A 19,705-nucleotide genomic window follows, 5' to 3' on the forward strand; every position below is an offset into this window, starting at 1 on the left:
CATTGGTAGTAATAAAATACTATGTTAATTAAAGACACGTTTGATGTGCGGTATAGTATTAAGTCTCTAAGGATGACAAGAGCGAGTAAAGAAGTCTTCTGTTAGAAGATTATGAGAGTAATGAACACTTTATAAGTGAGAATACTCATTGACCAAATGCTTAATGTTTTGGGTGAAAGATGTGGTCTCCAATTCGCTTGGAGTTTGCGCTTGTTAGCTCAATATGGAGATTCTCGGAGTTTTATCCTCTTGCGGCCCAACAAGGCCTAATATATTACTAGTTTTGATAGTGTTAGGTTAAATACGATAAGATTTGGTAAAAAATTTAATACAATTGTTAGTCGGGTTTTTCACTAAGGGCGAAAAGTCAAAGTAAAAGCCAATGTCGAAGCAATCGAAATATCTTGCAGCCACAAAACGCCCAAGTGTAAAATAGCAACATTCTCGACAACCATATGTCGACAAAAACCAGAGTTCACCGTCAACCGTTTAAACCAAGAGTTCTCGAATGGAACAAAACGATCGACAATTATCCCTATCAAACGACCGCAGAACGCGAGCGTGGCATCAGAACGTGGGATAGTGGTGAACGTGGCTTAGTGGCAAACGAGCGAGAAACATAATGGAGATCGTGGGACATTTCTGAAGAAGGTTGGTTGAGGCAAAGGGCCTATAAATAGGCAGATTAGGTAAGGAAAAAGGGTTCGCAATTTTCACAACTCAGAAACACTCAAAAAGCTCCAATGTCCGAATCAATGAGACCTAATGAGCCACAAGAGTTTGCCACTGAGTACGTAGTTGCTTGAACCAGCCTTTAGATTTCGACGCAATGTTGTCTTTTACAGTCCAATTCTTGTATTTTCACTCAACATCAATGAAGTTTATTTCCCAGTTCATTGCTTTTCTTTTACTGCACTTTTTCCTTCAACATTTCGTGTAAATCAATTCTGTCCCTAAATTTTACTTTTCGTTTGAACTTCTACTTGATAGCGTTTTCACCAAAGAACTTCACAATCGCTCTCTTTTATTTGTTTACCAAATTCACTAGTAAACAAATTGGCACGCCCAGTGGGACTTTTTTGTGAAAACTAAGTTTTTGCAGAAGTGCGTTTTGAAGTTTTTATTCACATTTGTGCTTGTTGTTGGTTTAAGCAACTAAGGAGTGGCAAAACTCTGAGTATGGCGAACAATAGGCATAGAAACTCTCCTCCTGGTTCGAACGTCGTGAACCAAGGTACTTCAACTGGAAGTGAATCAAGCGGCGGAGTCAGCAATGACCCAGTCGCAAATCTTGGCCCCAGCGCGCCAGGACCAAGCGGGGTAGCGTCCGCCATGGCGGAGATGCCATCCTCTTTACCCGTTGCAGCGCCGAGCGTTCCGACGGTTTCAGGTGCAAGTGCTCATGGCACAACTGTTCCTACGCCAGCAGCGGTGGCCGAGGTTATTCGACCCCATCATGTGTCAAACGTAGTGGCAATTTTTTCTCAACCAATGAGAGATATGCCATTTGGCATGCCTACTTCGTTGATGCAAGGCCTTCAGACTAATTTCTCGACATTTTCTGAGAATGTTTCACAGTTTGGCTCCCCTAGTCACGTGAGTCGATTTAGTCCGCCTGGCTTCCTTGCGCCAAGCCAAGCGTCTCTTACAACTGGCATGAACACTGGTTCTTTGCAGGCTATTAGGCAGCAGGTTGATGATAGTAACCATGAGATGGTGCACATGCTAACACGACAAATGGGTGAAGTGTTCAACCCAGTACACCAACAACTTAACAACACCATGGGTCGAATTGCTGATGCGTTGGACCCTCCTGCCGAAAACACCCCTCATCAAGGGGGAAATTTGGGCCCTCAGCCTTATCCGGTGGAAATTCCACCCCATATGCGGTACCGCCGCCGCAAAATGCGGTACCTGAGCCAAACATCTATGACCAAGGACTTGGTTGAATGTTAGGTAATGTTCGGTTGGTTAATAGGAACGAAAATGCCGACAAGATGGTGGAAAGAATCCGACAAAACAATTACGGTGGGCAACAAAACGTAGCAGCCATCGTCGAGCAGTTGTTGAACCAACACGGTTTCAATGTAGGGTTTGCTAATAGGCCTCATTTCGTTTCAGCCTTCTCAGGTTTTGTCTTGGAGGCGGAATTACCCAGAGGTTGGAAAGTGCCTAAATTCACTAAGTTCTCAGGTGACTCTGGGAGTCTACTGTTGAACATGTGGTTAGGTACCAAATTGAGGCCGAAGACCTGGCTAAAAACGAAGACTTGAAAATGAAATATTTTCCAAGCTCGCTGACGAAGAATGCTTTCACGTGATTTACGACCTTACCGCCGAATTCAGTCCACACTTGGGCTCAATTAGAAAGAGTGTTCCACGAACAGTTCTTCAGGGGCGAATGTAAGGTCAGTCTGAAAGAACTAGCCAGTGTGAAACGAGAAGAAGCTGAGTCGATAGACGACTATCTGAATAGATTCAGACAATTGAAGTCGAGATGTTTCACTCAAGTTCCTGAACATAAGTTGGTGATGATGGCCGCCGGAGGGCTAGAGTATCCGGTTAGGAAGAAGATTGATACTCAACATGTCAGAGACATGGCTCAATTGGCTGATAGAGTAAGGGAGGTAGAAAGGCTCAAGATGGAAAAAACTCAGTACAACAAGCTACCTAAGAAAGGGAAAGTAGCTTACGTAGAAAATGAGCCCTGTAGTCGGAAGTTGAGGTTCACTTATGAAAGTGACGATAGTGAGGGGCACGAAATACACTTGGCCGAATTGGAGCCAGGGCCTCCGTATGTGTGTAAGATTTTAAAGCCTTACGAAGGGAAGGCTAGCGAAGAACTTCCTAAAACTTCGACTACAGCACCTAAAACTTATACTTTTGACATTACTAAATGCGATGCTATTTATGATATTTTAGTGTTTGATGGTCTTATTGTTATTCCTAAAGATCAAAAAGTTCCATCTCCTGAACAAATGAGAGGAAAAAGATATTGTAAGTATCATAACTTTTTTGGTCATTGGACCTCTCAATGTGTTCGTTTCAGGGATTTGGTGCAGGATGCTCTGGACCAAGGAAGACTGAAGTATGGAGACAAGAACAAGCCGGCCATGAAAATCGACTTTGACCCTTTGCAAGTGAGTAACACCAACTTTGTCGAGCCAGTCGACATTTGCATGCTGGAGTTGGGCGGGGAATGGGATTCGAAGCTTGTCATCGGTTCCGCTGAAAAGGGGGTCGAAAATGCTGAAAAGGTTGATGAGCTGAGCGCGAAGCCAGTTGATCATGGTGCGGATCAGACAGATACCGACCCATCTCATGTTTGCATGGTGGAATTGGTTGAAACTGTTGATACCAAAATGGTGGATCCAGTTGCTGAAGAAGAGACTCCAGATCTTGCAGGAGTTTACCCGAAACCTGGGGAAACTCTGGTTGAATTCTTGTCCAAAAGCCAAGAAGGAGACAAAGAGGTCATGCTGTGCCCTAGGTGCAGCGCTGTCTTCGACAAAGCTGCTGCCAAGCTATACCAAGACTCCAAAATGAAGAAGAATTACAAGCAGAGAGTCCCTGTGGCCAGAAGGTTGGTCTACCCGGAAGAAGACACTCGTCAGGGGCCGAAATCAGAGATCAAGCAAGCTCCTCGAGACCACTAGGTTAGGAAGGACAAGACTTATGTCCCTCATGCTGGAGCACCACAGGACCAGTGGGTTAGGCCAAAATTTCAGAAACAGCCGCCAAAGAAGAAATGGCAAGTTATCGAAATTGGCCAGGGTTCATCCTATCTGAACAATTCCCAAGTTTCCAGGAATTACTCCTATGGGTCGAAAAACTACTTCGGAAAGAACTAGATGACCAGGACTCAGTGGAGGCGATTTCTGAGGAAGAAGAAAGCTGATGCTGAAGCCGCAAAAGCTGGACAACACTGGAAGGTTCGCCAAGGCCCAAGTAAGGAATTTCCTAACTCCAAGGACTCAAAGCCAATGGAAGTTGAAACTAAAGGGCCGAGAAAGGAAGATCGCAAGAAAGGGAAGGAAGTTTGGGAAGAAGATGAAGACATGTTGACAGACGATTTCGACTCTGAAGACGATCTCGACATAATCTGTGTGGTGTCCATCCTGCCCGTTGAATTCGACCAGCTCACTGAAGTCACTGATGACGAAAAAAGCTACTGTGTCGAAGAAGAGACCGACGACAATCCTATGTGGCACTATGTGATGACAAAAGGCGGTGTCGAAGAAGAACAGACAGTATTCCCAAAACCGACTGACTTGATGAAGAAACACCTCAAGCCAATTTTCTTGTGGGCTAGAGTCGAAGACAAAGGAATCAACAAAGTGTTAGTAGATGGTGGTGTTGCTATCAATCTTATGCCCCAATTCATGATGAAAAAGCTGGGAAAGACTGAGGCAGATCTAACCCCTCACAACATGGTACTTCTCAATTATGAAGGTAAGACCAACAGTTCTTCAGGAGCTATCATGTTAGAAATCACTGTGGGAACTGTGAAGCGCAATACACTTTTCATAGTGGTGCCATCGAAGGCCAACTATAACCTGCTACTAGGTCGAGAATGGATTCATGGAGTGGGGGCAGTTCCATCCACTTTGCACCAGAGGATCTCTATTTGGAGAGAGGACGGAATCCTAGAAAATGTGGAAGCCGACCAGAATTACTTCATGGCTGAAGCGGATCATGTCGATAAAGAGAATTTTGAAAAGAAGCTGGCTACAATTGGCCCATATGAGGCCTTGGCCAGCGAGTTCCTCGACAAAGATGTCGAATATACGGTTAAGTTGGATCCATACCTTGGTTTTACCATAAGCCAGTATTTTGAAGTTGCTGATGCCACGAAGGAGTGGCAAACCGATGATCATGATGATTAAATCGAGCCTAGCTCGAATTACAGCCTACGTGGCCGAAAACCGAATAAAAACGGCCCCGGAGGCCGAAAATATGGCAAGTGACAAATTCCTCGCCAAAGAAATCGTTGATGATGACACAACCAATGTTTTTGAATCGTCGGTCGCGAACGACGAAGTTGGGGAGACACTGGCTAATTTAAAGCTAGACAGCATACGTGATGAAGACACCGACATCGGGCTTAAAAAACGACAGATGAGCCACAAAGCCGGAAGATCTTCGATTAGATTGCATTTACGATGATGGCCCTTTAGGATTCGAAAAACCAGTGGCAGATTTTGTAGAGAAGATGGAAGCTCAAGATCCTTTAGAGGAAGTGGATTTGGGAGATGGCTCCAAAAAGAGGCCAACTTACATAAGTTCGCTTATCGACCCAGAGCTCAAGCAAGAGATGATAAATCTGCTATAGGAATACAAGGATTGCTTTGCGTGGGATTACGATGAGATGCCTGGACTAAGTCGAGAATTGGTGGAGTTGAAACTTCCTATTCAACAAGACAAGAAGCCTGTGAAGCAAACCCCAAGGAGATTTTCCCCGGACGTGGTGGTTAAAATCAAAGAAGAGATTGAAAGGCTTCTTTGTTGCAAGTTCATCAGAACTACCAGAAGATGATGTGTTGAAAACTGCGTTTAGATGTCCTGGCGCCTTGGGGACATATGAATGGGTGGTGATGCCATTCGACTTGAAAAATGCCGGGGCAACTTACCAACGGGTAATGAATACCATTTTTCATGATTTCATTGCAACATTTATGCAAGTTTATATCGACGATATCGTAGTAAAATCTCCGTCGAGATTAGATCATCTGAGCCATCTTCATCAATCCTTTGAAAGGATGAGAAAGCATGGCTTAAAGATGAATCCACCAAATGTGCTTTCGGTGTGGTCGCAGGTGATTTTTTGGGATTTGTAGTGCACAAGAAGGGCATCGAGATCAAAAAAAATAAAGCTAAAGCCATTTTCGACACAAAGCCGCCAAGTAACAAGCAACAATTACAATCGCTTTTGGGAAAGATAAATTTCCTAAGAAGGTTTATATGCAACCTAAGTGGAAGAACTAAGGTATTCTCTCCGCTTTTACGTTTAAAGAAGGGCGAAGAATTCGTCTGGGAGGAAGAACATCAAAAAGCTTTCGACGATCTTAAGACATATTTGGCCAACCCGCCAGTAATGGGCCCATCTATGAAAGGAAGGCCAATGAAGCTGTACATTTCTGCGTTTGATGAGACAATAGGAAGCATGTTAGCTCAAGAGGATGAAAATGGCAATGAAAGAGCCATCTTCTACCTTAGTCGTATTCTCAATGATGCGGAGACGAGATATAGCTCGATCGAAAAGCTTTGTTTATGTTTGTATTTTTCTTGTCTAAAATTGAAGTATTATATAAAGCCAGTCGATGTAATGGTTTTCTTGCATTTTGATATATTTAAACACATGTTGTCTAAGCCGATTCTCCATAGTCGTATAGGCAAATAGGCACTGGCTTTAACAGAGTATTCTTTGTTTTACACTCCTTTGAAAGCGATAAAAGGCCAGGCCGTGGCTGATTTTTTGGTAGAGCACACGCTGCCTAAAGAAGTTATAACTTTCGTAGGTTTACAACCGTGGAAGTTATATTTCGACGGATCCCAACATAAAAAGGGAGCCGGAATAGGGATATTCATCATGTCCCCACAAGGGATTCCTACGAAGTTCAAATTCCGTATTAAGGAAAAAAGTTTGAATAATGAAGCTGAATATGAGGCTTTAATTTCAGGGCTAGAGATTCTGTTGGCTTTAGGGGCCAAATGAGTCGTGATAAAAGGGGATTCGAAGCTAGTTGTAAAACAACTAACTAAAGAGTACAAGTGTTTAAGCGAAAACCTGACAAAATACTTCATTAAAGCGCCAAGCCTACTGGCAAAATTCGACGAGGTCGAATTAAAACATGTGCCAAGAATCGACAACTAGGAGGCCAACGAGTTGGCCCAAACGGCTTCCGGATACAAAGTATCTAAGGAAAAGTTGAAGGAGTTAGTCGAAATCAAAGGCAAGTTGACGCCAGAAAACTTAGAGATCCTAACCATAGACAATATGGCTCCAGGCGATTGGAGAGCACCTTTAGTTGAGTATCTGTAAAACCCATCAAGTCGTACGGAAAGGAAAATCAAATACAGGGCTCTAAGTTACACCATCATGGGAAATGAATTGTTCAAAAAGAATGCTGATGGCACCTTGTTGAAGTGTCTAAGCGAAAGTGAGGCGTTCATAGTAGTGTTAGCAGTACACAATGGCTTATGTGGTGCCCATCAAGCCGGGATTAAGATGAAGTGGTTGCTATTCCGACAAGGAATGTACTGGCCAACCATCTTAAAGGATTGCATGGAATACACAAAGGGATGCCAGGATTGTCAGGAACATGCAGGAATTCAACATGTCCGGGCAAGCGAATTACATTCGATTATCAAACTGTGGCCTTTCCTAGGATGGGCCTTAGACTTGATTGGTGAGATTCATCCTTCCTCATCCAAACATCATAGATACATAATAGTAGCAATCGATTACTTCACCAAGTGGGTGGAAGCTGTTCCCTTGCAAAACGTGACCCAGGAGACGGTAATTGATTTCGTCCAAAATCACATTGTGTATCGTTTTGGTTTCCCAGAGTCGCTTACCACTGACCAAGGCACAGTTTTCGTTGGTCGGAAAATGGCGGCTTTTGCGGAGTCTTGGGGCATTAAGTTGCTAACTTCGACGCCTTATTACGCTCAAGCAAACGGTCAAGTAGAGGCGGCCAACAAGACGCTAATTGGCCTGATAAAGAAACATGTGGGTCGAAAACCCAAAAGTTGGCATGAAACTTTAGGCCAAGTGTTATGGGCTTACAGGAATTCTCCTAGAGATGCTACTGGGACAACACCTTTCCGACTAACTTATGGTCAAGAAGCAGTGTTACCAGCCGAAGTTTATTTGTAATCTTGTAGGATGCAGAGACAGGAAGAAATTCCCAGCGAAGATTATTGGAACTTGATGTTGGATGAACTAGTAGATCTCGACGAAGAAAGTTTATTGGCGTTAGACGTATTAACCCGGCAAAAGGAGCGTATCGCAAGAGCTTACAATAAAAAGGTTAGATTTAAATCATTTGTTGTAGGTGATTTCGTTTGGAAAGTCATTTTGCCAATGGATAAAAAAGATAAACATTTTGATAAATGGGCTCCATGTTGGGAAGGCCCCTTTAAAGTTGAGAAAATATTTTCAAATAATGTTTATGAGATTAGAGAATTAGGTAACCATAGTCGTGTTTTGGCGATAAATGGTAAGTATCTTAAACGATATGTGCCTACGTTATTCGAAATAAGCATATCAGATGATTAAAATAATGGCGTAACAAACGCCAAACTCCATTCATATGGCATCAAAGTTCATTACAACAAAAGATACAAGAGTGCCATTTTAAAACAACAAAGTCTAGACGAAAAAGCCAATGCTTGGCCAAAAAACCAAAAGTAAAAGCCAACACTTGGCTAAATAAAAAGCAATAAAAGCTTAAGGCTCTTGGTTCTTCAAGACGTCAAACTGGCTCCGAAGATCAGGAAGTTGGGTCTCAAGACCTGCTTTCTTTGCATCATTATCCTGGAGTTCCTTCCTCAGAGCCAAGGTTTTTTGAACAGCAGCACCTCCAGACGAGACCAAGGTCTTCAATTGGCTATTCAATGCAGCTCAGGATTCTTGCAGTTCAGTCTTCCGATTGGTGAGCCTAGAAATTTCGACATCCAAACGATCAAGCTCTTCTTGCTCGGCCTTCTGTTGGGCCTTTAAGCTGGATAGCTTGGCCTGAGAAACCTCGACTTGGGCTTTGTGAGTCGAGATTTTTGCGGATTGAGCATCCCGTGCAGCGTCAACCGTTTTGACTTGTCCATGGACGGATAGGAAATTGATCAAAACTTCTTGAAGATTCTGAACATAATTCCTCTGTTCTTCAGAAAGTTGATAGCCAAAAATAGCCAAAAACTGGGCCTTTATATCATCAACGACTTCTTGATCTGAGCAGAGTTTGTCAAGGAAAGTAGCGTCAGAGACGGTAGATCGCAGCTTCGCCAAATTTCTTCAATTTTGTTGAGAGCCTGGTCCTGTTTCTCGACCACACCAACATCCCTCTCAGGAGAAGAGACGTTTAAGTTGTCATCTAGAAAGTTCTGAAAAAGGGACTCAGGGTCTTCTTCGAGCAAGGCCTCAAGACGATCACTGGAGATTCGCGAAATCGACTTGGCTTGAGAAGAGGACACGTCTTTCACAACGGGGATGAAATCCCCCTTAAGAATTTGTGAAGAGCGAGTTGGTGAAGCCGAAGAAGGTTTCGGCGAAATGACCGTGCCTTTTGGAACAATGAGTTCCTCTTGTTGCCTTGCCTCAGGCGTTTTTGACGATGGTGTCGATTCAGTCGAAGGAGCTTGAGTGGGAGTCGGAGTAGTTGGATGCAGCATGGTAGTCGGAATTTCATCCAGAAAGGGCAAATCTTCAAAGTTAGCTTCTGAAGTAAAGTACAACTTGCGACCTGGGTGTTGCCATGCTAAGGGCTGAGAGTCCAAGAATTCATCAAGTTTTGCCGAACTCCGGGTCGGAATCCGTAGTACTGGATCCACTAGAATCTGAAGGAACTAGTATTATTTCAGGTAAAATTTTGGCCTTTGAAGAATTAGGTGTGCTGAAGTTCTGGAAAATAAAAGAACTTCAGAGCCAAAGTCTTACACTGAAAATGAAATAGTAATGATAGAAGCAAAAAATACCTGTTGAAGAGAATTTGGTTGAGTGTTCCTCGACGGGCTGGAGTTTTTAGAGCTTTCGTTCGGCGAAGAGGGACGAGCTGGAGGAATGTTGCGGCCGAAAACGCGTTTGCGCTTAACAGGGTCGGAGTCAGCAGTCGAAAGTTGACGTTTGGGAGCCTTGACAGTCGAGGTCTTGGGAGTCTAATCCCGAGGGGGACTCGAGGCCTCATCTTCATTGGAAACCTAGTATGGAAGAAGCGAAATAAGTGCCATGATATAAATGAAAACGAAAAAGGCCAAATGATGGCAGGATAAGAAATGGCTCACCAAAGTCGCCTCAGAGTCGGAATGTGGTATTCCTTCTTTTTCTGCAGAAGCAGACTTGGTCACTTGCTGGTCACCAATTTTAGAAGCTAAACTCCTAGAGTCCTCCGTATCATTAGGAGTCTCGACAGATAAGGGATCACAGCCTTTGGAACCAGCCGCCGAAGTGTGAGCGGTTTGACCAGCAGTCGACGTTGCTGGGGTAGGCTTCCCACCTTTACCCTTGCGACGAGGCTACATAAAGAGAACGAGATTAGAATGCTCATTCAAAGAGTTTAAAACTTGGTAAAAGTTGCTTGGAAACCATACCTGAGATTGACTGGTCCCCACATTACGACGAGGAGCCAATTTCGACGCTAAGCTCACATCATCATCATCATCATCATCAGATTTAGGTGGGGCAACTTTGGGGCAAGGTGCAACTTTAGTTTGAGGAGAAGGCGGCAGAAGAGGAGCTATAAAAAAAATGGGATGCGAAGTTAGCCAATATTGAAAGAAAAGAAATTGGCTAAGTAAAAGCAGATACCTGGGCGGATGTCGACATTAAGTCTAACATGCGCGATGTCGACATGAATAAATCCGGGATAATTCCCAAGGACGTATTTCCACACCGTAACCCTTTTTCGAGGTGGCAAAGCAGCATTAGTGAAGAAGTTGAGAGAAACCCGTTCAATCCACTTGGGTAAGAGGGGCGGAAATGCCAGTGCAAATCGGCACGTCAGAAACGGAGAAAAACGCATGTGTGTTTTCACCAACGTATACACGAATTTTCTCCTCCCAGGAGGAAATACTAGTTTGGACTTCTTAGCCCGATTTTCCCACTTCTCCTTTAGAGCTTCCGCTGCTTTGTTCAAACTATCCCTAAAATTAGTGGGATAGGACACCACCTCGAAATATTCTTGGAAAGCTATAATCTCGGCTAAGTGCATACCTCTGGATTTCAGCAACGTCAGGTCCTTCTGCAAAGCACCAAAAGCATCCGTAATTTTCTCATAACAATCAACTATGCGAGTCTCAATGGGGACCCACCAAGAGTCAAACTCCGGTGTCCCGTAATTGATGGGCTCGTACTGGAAAGGCGAAATTTGGAAAGACTTGGAGCTATAGTGTTCCAAGTGAATTCTAAAAAGCTTGAGAGATTTGATGGTGTTGGGATACAAAATGAATCCCTCAGTGAAAAGAGTGTGAGGCACCATCTGGCACAAACCAAATTGCCTGGCAACTAGTTGTGGACTATAGGCGAAGAGGTTGAAATCCGATTTGTTAAAACCGGCGTAAAGAGCTTTGGAAGACATGAAATCTTCCCAAATGGCGCGATTATCAGGTTGCGACCCGGAGTCGAGAAAAGGGTAAGAGGTTCTCAGCCACAATGGACCATAAGATGGTTGAATGTAGGTGCTCAAAGAAAGATGATGATCCTCTAACTTACAGAAAAAGGTGAAAAAGTTCCTAAACTCCGCTTGGAAGCTGGAGCTGTCAAAGGTCGGAGTGAAGAAAAGAAGACGATGAATGTCAATTTCGAAGGGACCCTGAAAAGGAGTATCAGATTCCCGTCTAAACTCAGGGCCAGAAATGGCTACAAGCCAAAGTTGCAAAAGCCACATAGGGCCAGAAATCGAAAAAGCGCCATCCAGCTGAGGCTGACGAAAAAGTTCGACTTCTTCACTAAGGGATTCGTAAAGCTTGCCAAGAACCATTTTGCCAAGACCAATTGGCACTCCATCAAGGATTAAAGTGGATAACGGCAAAAGTTTAACGGGGACTTTCAGAGATTTGGTGCAAAAGACATGGGCCGAAAGCTAGAAAAGCAAGAAAGCGACATGCTCTTGGTCGGTAACAGAGCCGGAACCAGCGTTATGAAGTTTAATGAAGTTGGAAAAGTTGAAGTCGTTTTCAGGCTTGGCTTTCAGTGAGATTGGAGTTGTTGGCTCAAGGTCATAAAGGAGACCACTCAGACGAAGACCAATAATGGCGGCCACGTCGAGAAGAGTGGGGGTGATCATTCCAAATGGCACATGGAAACAATTGCTAGCCCTCTCCCAAAAGAAAAGAACGCTCAAAAGCATAGCCGGGTTATAAACCGCCTTGGATTTCAACAGTTGAATCAGGTCATAAATTCCCATCTCCTTCCAAAAGGGTCCCTTCTCGGCTTGAACCCGTTTCACCCAGCTGAAATAAGCATTCCTGTCAGCATAAGGGCTAGGTGGGGCTGAACGAAAAACTCTCAATGGGTCGGAAAGGAAGGGCATGTTGTACTTGCCTCTAAAGGCCAAAATCAGCTCTTCACCTTTCTCACTAGGGTGAAATTTTTGGTGATTTTCAGGAAGGGCGTGTTTGGGCTTCTTAGCAGGACCTAAGAAGACATGGTAAAACTCGCCAACTCGAAGGGGAATCAGTACCTGGGACTTCCAAATAGCCCATTTTTCTTCCTCATTGGGCGGCTCCGGGACGTACGCACGACGACCTTCCACCTAAAGCTCAGTATGGTCAGCTGCATATGGGATATTGAGTTCATTAGCTGCTGCATTGGAAGGGTGGTTAGAGGAAGCTGATGCCATTATGGTAGGAAAAGAAGCAACAGGAAAACGCAGGAAGCTCAAAGAACAATAAGGGAAAGATCTCAGTGAACGAAAGCAAGAAGAAGATAAAGGAAGAGGGAACTGAGCTTTTATAGGCATCAGGTTGAAGAGGGAAAGCCACGGATTTGAAAGCTCATACGGTGAATTAGTAATTTTTTTTGAAGTCCAGGTAAAACGGTAATGTTTTACTCATTAATTCCCATCATGTCTAATCAATGTACCACACTCCGAGTAAGCAGCAATCATGGCTAGTTAATGTGGCGTGCATGCACCGGACATAAAGGAAAGGTGCAATCGTGGGATTGGCTCAGGGATATGAAGAGGTTTGCAGACGAAAAAACGTCCATCATCTCCACAGGAAATCCAAGGTCGATAATGACGTTTTTCGGAGGCATCTGTTAGTCAGGTTTTTCACTAAGGGCGAAAAGTTAAAGTAAAAGCTAATGTCAAAGCAATCGAAATATCTAGCAGCCACAAAACGCCCAAATGTAAAATAGCAACATTCTCGACAACCATATGTCGACAAAAACCAGAGTTCACCATCAACCGTTTAAACCAAGAGTTCTCGAATGGAACAAATCGAACGACAGTTATCCCTATCACACGACCGCAGAACGCGAGCGTGGCATCAGAACGTGGGATAGTGGTGAACGTGGCTTAGTGGCAAACGAGTGGGAAACAGAATAGAGATCGTGGGACATTTCTGAAGAAGGTTGGTTGAGGCAAAGGGCCTATAAATAGGTAGATCAGGTAAGGAAAAAGGGTTCGCAATTTTCACAACTCAGAAACACTCAAAAAGCTCCAATGTCCGATTCAATGAGACCTAATGAGCCACAAGAGTTTGCTACTGAGTACGTAGTTTCTGTAAGATGTAGTTTCTGTAAGATCAAGTTTTGATCGTGTAGTACACCTCTATGTTTTGATGATTACAAGTTAACATTTTAGTATGAACAATTATGGTACTCTAACGTGTTTTCTGAGTGTGCTCTTAACAGGCTCTGACCTTATCTTAATCTCACACAAATCAGAAGCATTGTGCTTAAAGAGTGACCCTAGCAACGCTTTCGCAATCTCTATGTTCAATCTGAACAGTAGAAAAGCTTCTGAAGATCTGAAGTTTATCAAGCTCTGATATGGACTCAGCTCACTTGAAGTTCTGAAGATCCAGACGTTCTGATAACCCAGATACTTTGAAGGTTCAGATGTTCTGACGGTGTAGAATGTAAGACCCAAGTTTTTAAGCTTAGAATAAGTGGAAGAGATTTCCATTTACGATTAGGCTTGACGTAACGTGAAGGAAAAACCTGAACAAGAGTTATCGAAAGGAATAAATTTATGAAGGAGAAAGTTCAGGAAAAGTCTAAGGATTGCATCAAAATCGATAAAAGGTATAGCACGATCGATATACGCTTAAACCTAGGGTAGAAACCCTAGCAAATAGCTAGTTTACACATAAAGTCACGATGGAAATTAATTCCAAAAATCTTCAGAGAAATGTTAGAACTTCTCTTATTCCTTATACGACAATCGTTTCGAGGCGAAACCCTAGGATCAACGAACGTCCGATTCCAATCCTCGGAAGTTTGCCGAAACTAGAACCCTGATAGTTCAAAACCCTAAAATCAACCGACAATGAAGACTTTTTCTATTCGGAGCTTCAAATGAAGATTCTACACGCGTACACCCATTTCTCTTGATGATTTCAATCTTTCTTCAGAAGGAAGTTTTCTCTTCCGACATTCGATGCAAAAAGTAACTTATCGGGTAAAATAGTTTTACACCGACTTTGCATTAGCCACCTAAAATACCAGGAAACCTCTTTTGAGTTTTGGATTTATGTCGCCAAAACCTATCTTAGAATTCACGGAGAATGAAGCCAGAAAAATCAGATTCGCGAAACTTTCATTTTACCGCGTTTTTCCAACCTCTATATATAGCCAAGAAATGAGAAAAATCACAAAAATCTTACCCATTTTCTCTCTTGAACCCGCGAGCTTTGGAGGAGGAGGAGGAGAAGAGATTTTCTTCATTTCTTGCTTGATCGAGGTATAGTCGCTAATCCTTACCTCTGATTGTCTTTTCCATAGCTTTTCTCTATGTCTTTCTGTGCTCATAGTTTTGAGGTTTTTGCAAAACTATCCTGATAACTTCATTTTTTATTCTAAACATCTTCCCTACGTGCCCAAGAGCATGTTTAGCTAATAATACTGCGCCGATTCTCGAAAAACTACCGTTGAGTTTCAATTCTGCTTAAAATACCCATTTTGGGGCAAAGCTTCTTCCTTTGGGCTGAAAACTATCGCCTTAGCTTAGTGCTAGTAGGATTAGTTGTCATAAACGTCGTTGGTGACGTCCCCATCCAATTTGCTTTTCGAAATTTCAGTTTTGAAATTCTGAGCTAAAATATTGACCAAAATACCCCTGCGACAGTTTTCGATCCGATAATTTTTCCGAGTTTAGAATACCCTTAGTTACGACTAATAATAACCTAGGAACCAAGTTTGATCGAAGAAAAATCGACCCACCTAATTACCAATAGTGGCCGAGACTACCCTAGGAGGTGGAAGAAAATTCTTGTTTCAAAAACTTGTCCTTTCGCGCTAGATTATCGTACCTCGGAGTATATACTACTTCGTGTAACCTTAGTGAGTATTGTTTGCTGAGTTTCTGACTCATTGTGATTGATTTCTGTGGTTTTGCTCTAAAGGTGCTTTTGAGGAATTTCCTGAAGAGCAAGGCATTGATTGTGAAGGAACGCTAGACGGGAACCCTGGAGAATCTTCAGGTGAGGGCTACTCACTGAATCCTTAGTTAATGCTTAGGGTCGATGCTTTCGACATGGATTTACTGTTTATGCACTTGTGTGTGGTTGACTGGAAAAAATGTTTTCTGAGGCTTCGGCTGACAATGTAGATGATTCATCTACTAATTGCTTTTGAGATTGAATTACATGGTACGTGCTAAGTGGGTAACCTAGGATGTGTGATGCATGCTTTATATGCTAAGTGCTACGTGATTATTCTAGAATGTGCTGATATATGACATGTTTGTTGACTGTGCTGATTTACTTATGTCTTTTCAATGATATCTGTGATTTTGAGTAGTGAGGATAGCGGGCAGGTCATGCCGATTTTATTTTGAGATTTTGGGGAAAGTTTGATAGGACGAATGAGATTCGGGCCTTGTTATGGTTATGATGGATCGAGACATTCTCTGAAAGTCATTTGGGATGAGGAGATCCCGAGAACTTATAAGATTTGCGATAAGACAAAGTGGAAACTATTTTGTAAGAAAAAAAACGCATAAGACATTAAACAACCTTTAAATCTTTTAATAATGATAATAATCTCGAAGGAAAGCTTAGGAGTCAAATCTTAGTTTTGGAAAACGAGAAGTGTCGTCGGATCCAAGTGTTGAGAAAATTGATAAGTTCTGAGTATGTTGATACTCCTTCGCTCTTTGAGCAGTTTGTTTAGCCATCCAAGGGATGTGCCGAGAAGCTTCACTGAGGCGTGAGACCTTGTGAATGCGTGATACTTCATTGAGGCATGAGACCTTGTGAAAAGCATGGATCTTCACTGAGGCGTGAGACCTCGTGAATAGCATGGAACTTCACTGAAGCGTGAGACTTCGTGCAAGTGTGTAAATTCACTGAGGCGTGAGACCTCGTGAAAGCATAAAACTTCACTGGAGCGTGAGACTTCGTGATTGTATAAGACTTCACTGAAGCGTGAGACTTCGTGAAGCATTGATGACTCGAAGAGTTATCGTGAGTGTTTGCACTCATTTTATGATTAATTGTATTTTGTCGCAGAATCGACTTTTACCTTAGGGTATTCTTTTTAGAGACAAATAAGTTAGTTAGAACACGTGGCGACGTGTCGAGTGAGGTCGGAGACGTTGTTTGGCTAATCACTTTGCATTCATGCACTCATTTTGAGGTATTAACACGAGACGGACTTCGGACCTCGGTGGATTCCAAAATGGTCATAAGACCCGGATTTCCACGTAAGAACACTGCGGTGATTCTTAGTAGCAGACGGAAATGGCAGACCTTCGGGTTCACTGCTGATCTGACTACACTTTGTGTGGTGTAAGAGACACGCGAGCGGAAATGGTCCCACCGTTGCTGGTGCTAGGATTGACTCGTTAGTGCCCATCCGTTCCGGAATGCATATTGGTTAACTGGGTTAACCGGCATCTGCATTTCATGCAACATGCATACTGACTTAGTTGCTGAGTGTGATTGATAATTGTTAATTCTATTTGATGCATGTTAATTGTCATTATTATCGTTTATATTCATTGTGAAATATACAACCCTAGGATGCTATCTCTAACTTATAAGCCTAAGTGGCTACTCCTTATCTTTACCTATTGGATTTATTATTTACATAATTCTTTGGAGTTGACCCTCGCATCTTCTGTGTGTGCTTTGGCGGACTACGCCCTTTGTCAGATGTCCATGGCGGACTGATTCACGATGGTTCACCCTTCGGGGGGGGGGACTAGGTTCGAGATGCCGGAACAGGAGCGCATCGCGGTAGCAAGAGGAGGACGGAAGGTGTACATAGACTTGGTTGTTCTGGATTCAGATTCGGACGACGATCACGCTAGCACGTAGTTCTGAGCGCTGGTGTGAACTCCTCGAGATAGGATTAGTGTAGGAGTAGAGTCTTAGCTCTGACCGTCATTTGTTTCTTTGGGGACAGGGTAGTTTCCCGCCTATAGCTTTTTGTGTGGTTCCTCTACGGGGATCACAGAGAGTTGGTTGGGCTAGGAGGTCTTGTTTTAGGCCGTTTGGGCCGCCTTATTCTCATTTTTGAGGGATAGTGTTGCGGACACTTGACCTTTCTTTTGGATTGTACCTTTTGCCTACGGGCGCTACTTTCTGTTACTTCCCGTCACTGGAGGTTTACTCGTGACATGGTTTGCTACTTACAGCGGGGGCTGTATTTATATTATACATTAGTTCTGTTATCTTTTGTTGGGAGTTTATTTCTTTCAGTCTTTGGTTCTATTATCGAAAAAAAAATATATTCACGTTTTTCCGCTTAAACTTTCTTTTTGGTTACTAAAGTGACGCCACCGAAATCGGGGTGTTACATAGAAGACTCTGAAGATCCAGAAGCTGAAAAGTGAAGACTCTGAAGTCCAGAAGCAAACTGGCTCTAAAGACCAAGTACTTCTCCTCTGAGTTGAAGGTACAACGGTCAGAGGATCCATGCTTCCCTCTGACTCTGATCAACACGCTTCACAAGTTGCAATACGAAGCATTCCTCTAATCAGAAGTCTAAAAGGTTAAAGGTCAAGTCACTATCCAAAGTACAAAAGCAAATGTATTATCCTGACGACCTAACCTAACATTCTCAGCCACAGCAGAAGCTGGAAATCCCAGATCTGCCCTCCAACGATAGCATTCCCATGCAATGTTCAAACCCTAATCCTTGGAGTATATATAGAGGCTGAAGACTGAAAGATGCGATTGGAAGAAACTTACACGCGCAAGCTATATTCAAATCTTCTAAGCATTCTTTCTTCATTGAATTCATTGTGTTTACTACAAGCTTTTCAGAAGCAATTTCTTTGTAAACAATATTTCCTAAACAGTGTTTAGTTTACCTTTAGGAGATCAAGGTTGATCGGATCCTAGAGAAGACTAAGAAAGTGAATATTAGTGTGAGCTAAGTCAGTGTATTGTTAGTCACTTGTAGGTTTCAAGTGCAGTTGTAACAATTTTCTGATTAGTGAATTGCCTTCATTCTAAGAAGGAAGAAATCACCTTCACGGGTGGACTGGACTAGCTTGAGTGATTAATCAAGTGAACCAAGATAAAATCCTTGTGTGCTTTTCTCATCTCTTATCTTAAGCACCTTACTTGTGTCTCGAAAGATTTGTAAAAATCTTAAGGTGGAAGTTTTATTGTGAAAACGCTATTCAAACCCCCCTTTCTACCGTTTTTCATACCTTCCATTGGTATCAGAGCGCAAGTTCTGATTACCACACCTAACAGTGTTCAGTGATCCGGGCCGGTGTGAAAAACAAATGGCTACCACCAGTGAAATGCAAAAAGATGGCTACAATGCAAAGCCTCCCATGTTCGATGGTCAAAGGTTCGAATATTGGAAAGACAGAATTGAAAGTTTCTTTCTAGGCTTCGACGCAGATCTCTAGGATATCATTGTGGATGGCTATGAGCATCCAGTTGATGCAGATGGCAAGAAGATCTCCAGATCAGAGATGACTGCTGAGCAAAAGAAGCTTTACTCACAGCACCACAAAGCTAGAGCTATTCTTCTTAGTGCTATTTCCTATGAAGAGTACCAGAAGATTACAGATCGTGAGTTTGCCAATGGCATCTTTGAATCCTTGAAGATGTCCCATGAAGGAAACAAGAAAGTGAAAGAGTCAAAGGCGCTGTCTTTGATCCAGAAGTATGAATCCTTCATCATGGAACCTAACGAGTCCATTGAGGATATGTTTTCCAGATTTCAGTTGCTTGTAGCTGGAATAAGACCTCTCAACAAAAGCTACACTACAAAAGTTCATGTCATAAGGGTTATCAGAAGTCTTCCTAAAAGCTGGATGCCTTTAGTGACTTCAATAGAGCTTACAAGAGATGTTGAGTGCATGAGTTTAGAAGAACTCATCAGCATACTGAAATGTCATGAGCTGAAGCGCTCAGAGATGCAGGATCTGAGGAAGAAATCTATAGCCTTGAAATCCAAATCTGAGAAGGCTAAATCTGAGAAGTCAAAAGCTCTCCAAGCTGAAGCAGAAGATTCTGATGAAGATGACCTGACACTGATCTCCAAAATACTCAACCGCATCTTGAAGCACAGGCAGAGCAAGTACATAGGCTCTGGAAAGGCCAAAGGAAAGTCTGAATCATCATCAGGCCAGAAGAAGTCCTCAATCAAGGAAGCCACATGTTTCGAGTGCAAAGAATCAGGGCACTACAAGAGTGACTGTCCAAAGCTGAAAAAGGACAAGAAGCCAAAGAAGCACTTCAAAACAAAGAAAAGTTTGATGGTGACTTTTGACGAATCAGAGTCAGAGGATGTTGACTCTGATGGTGAAGTTCAAGGACTCATGGCTATTGTCAAAGAAAAAGAAGCAGAGTCAAAAGAT

At 42.9% G+C, this 19,705-nt stretch overlaps 1 protein-coding gene across 1 annotated transcript; it reads left to right on the plus strand.

Annotated features, from left to right (window-relative positions):
* Positions 1 to 7,887: 7,887 nt before the first annotated feature.
* Positions 7,888 to 8,280, plus strand: LOC130744354 (uncharacterized). The gene has a single exon (XM_057596547.1). It carries the CDS (start codon positions 7,888 to 7,890, stop codon positions 8,278 to 8,280), a length of 393 nt encoding a protein of 130 aa, XP_057452530.1.
* Positions 8,281 to 19,705: the final 11,425 nt, after the last annotated feature.

The sequence above is a fragment of the Lotus japonicus genome, chromosome 3, assembly GCF_012489685.1.
Source record: "Lotus japonicus ecotype B-129 chromosome 3, LjGifu_v1.2".
Classification (NCBI taxonomy): domain Eukaryota; kingdom Viridiplantae; phylum Streptophyta; class Magnoliopsida; order Fabales; family Fabaceae; genus Lotus; species Lotus japonicus.

Excerpts from the sequence above, each read along its gene's own strand:
- LOC130744354 (XM_057596547.1), top strand. The coding sequence starts at position 7,888 with ATGCAGAGACAGGAAGAAATTCCCAGCGAAGATTATTGGAACTTGATG.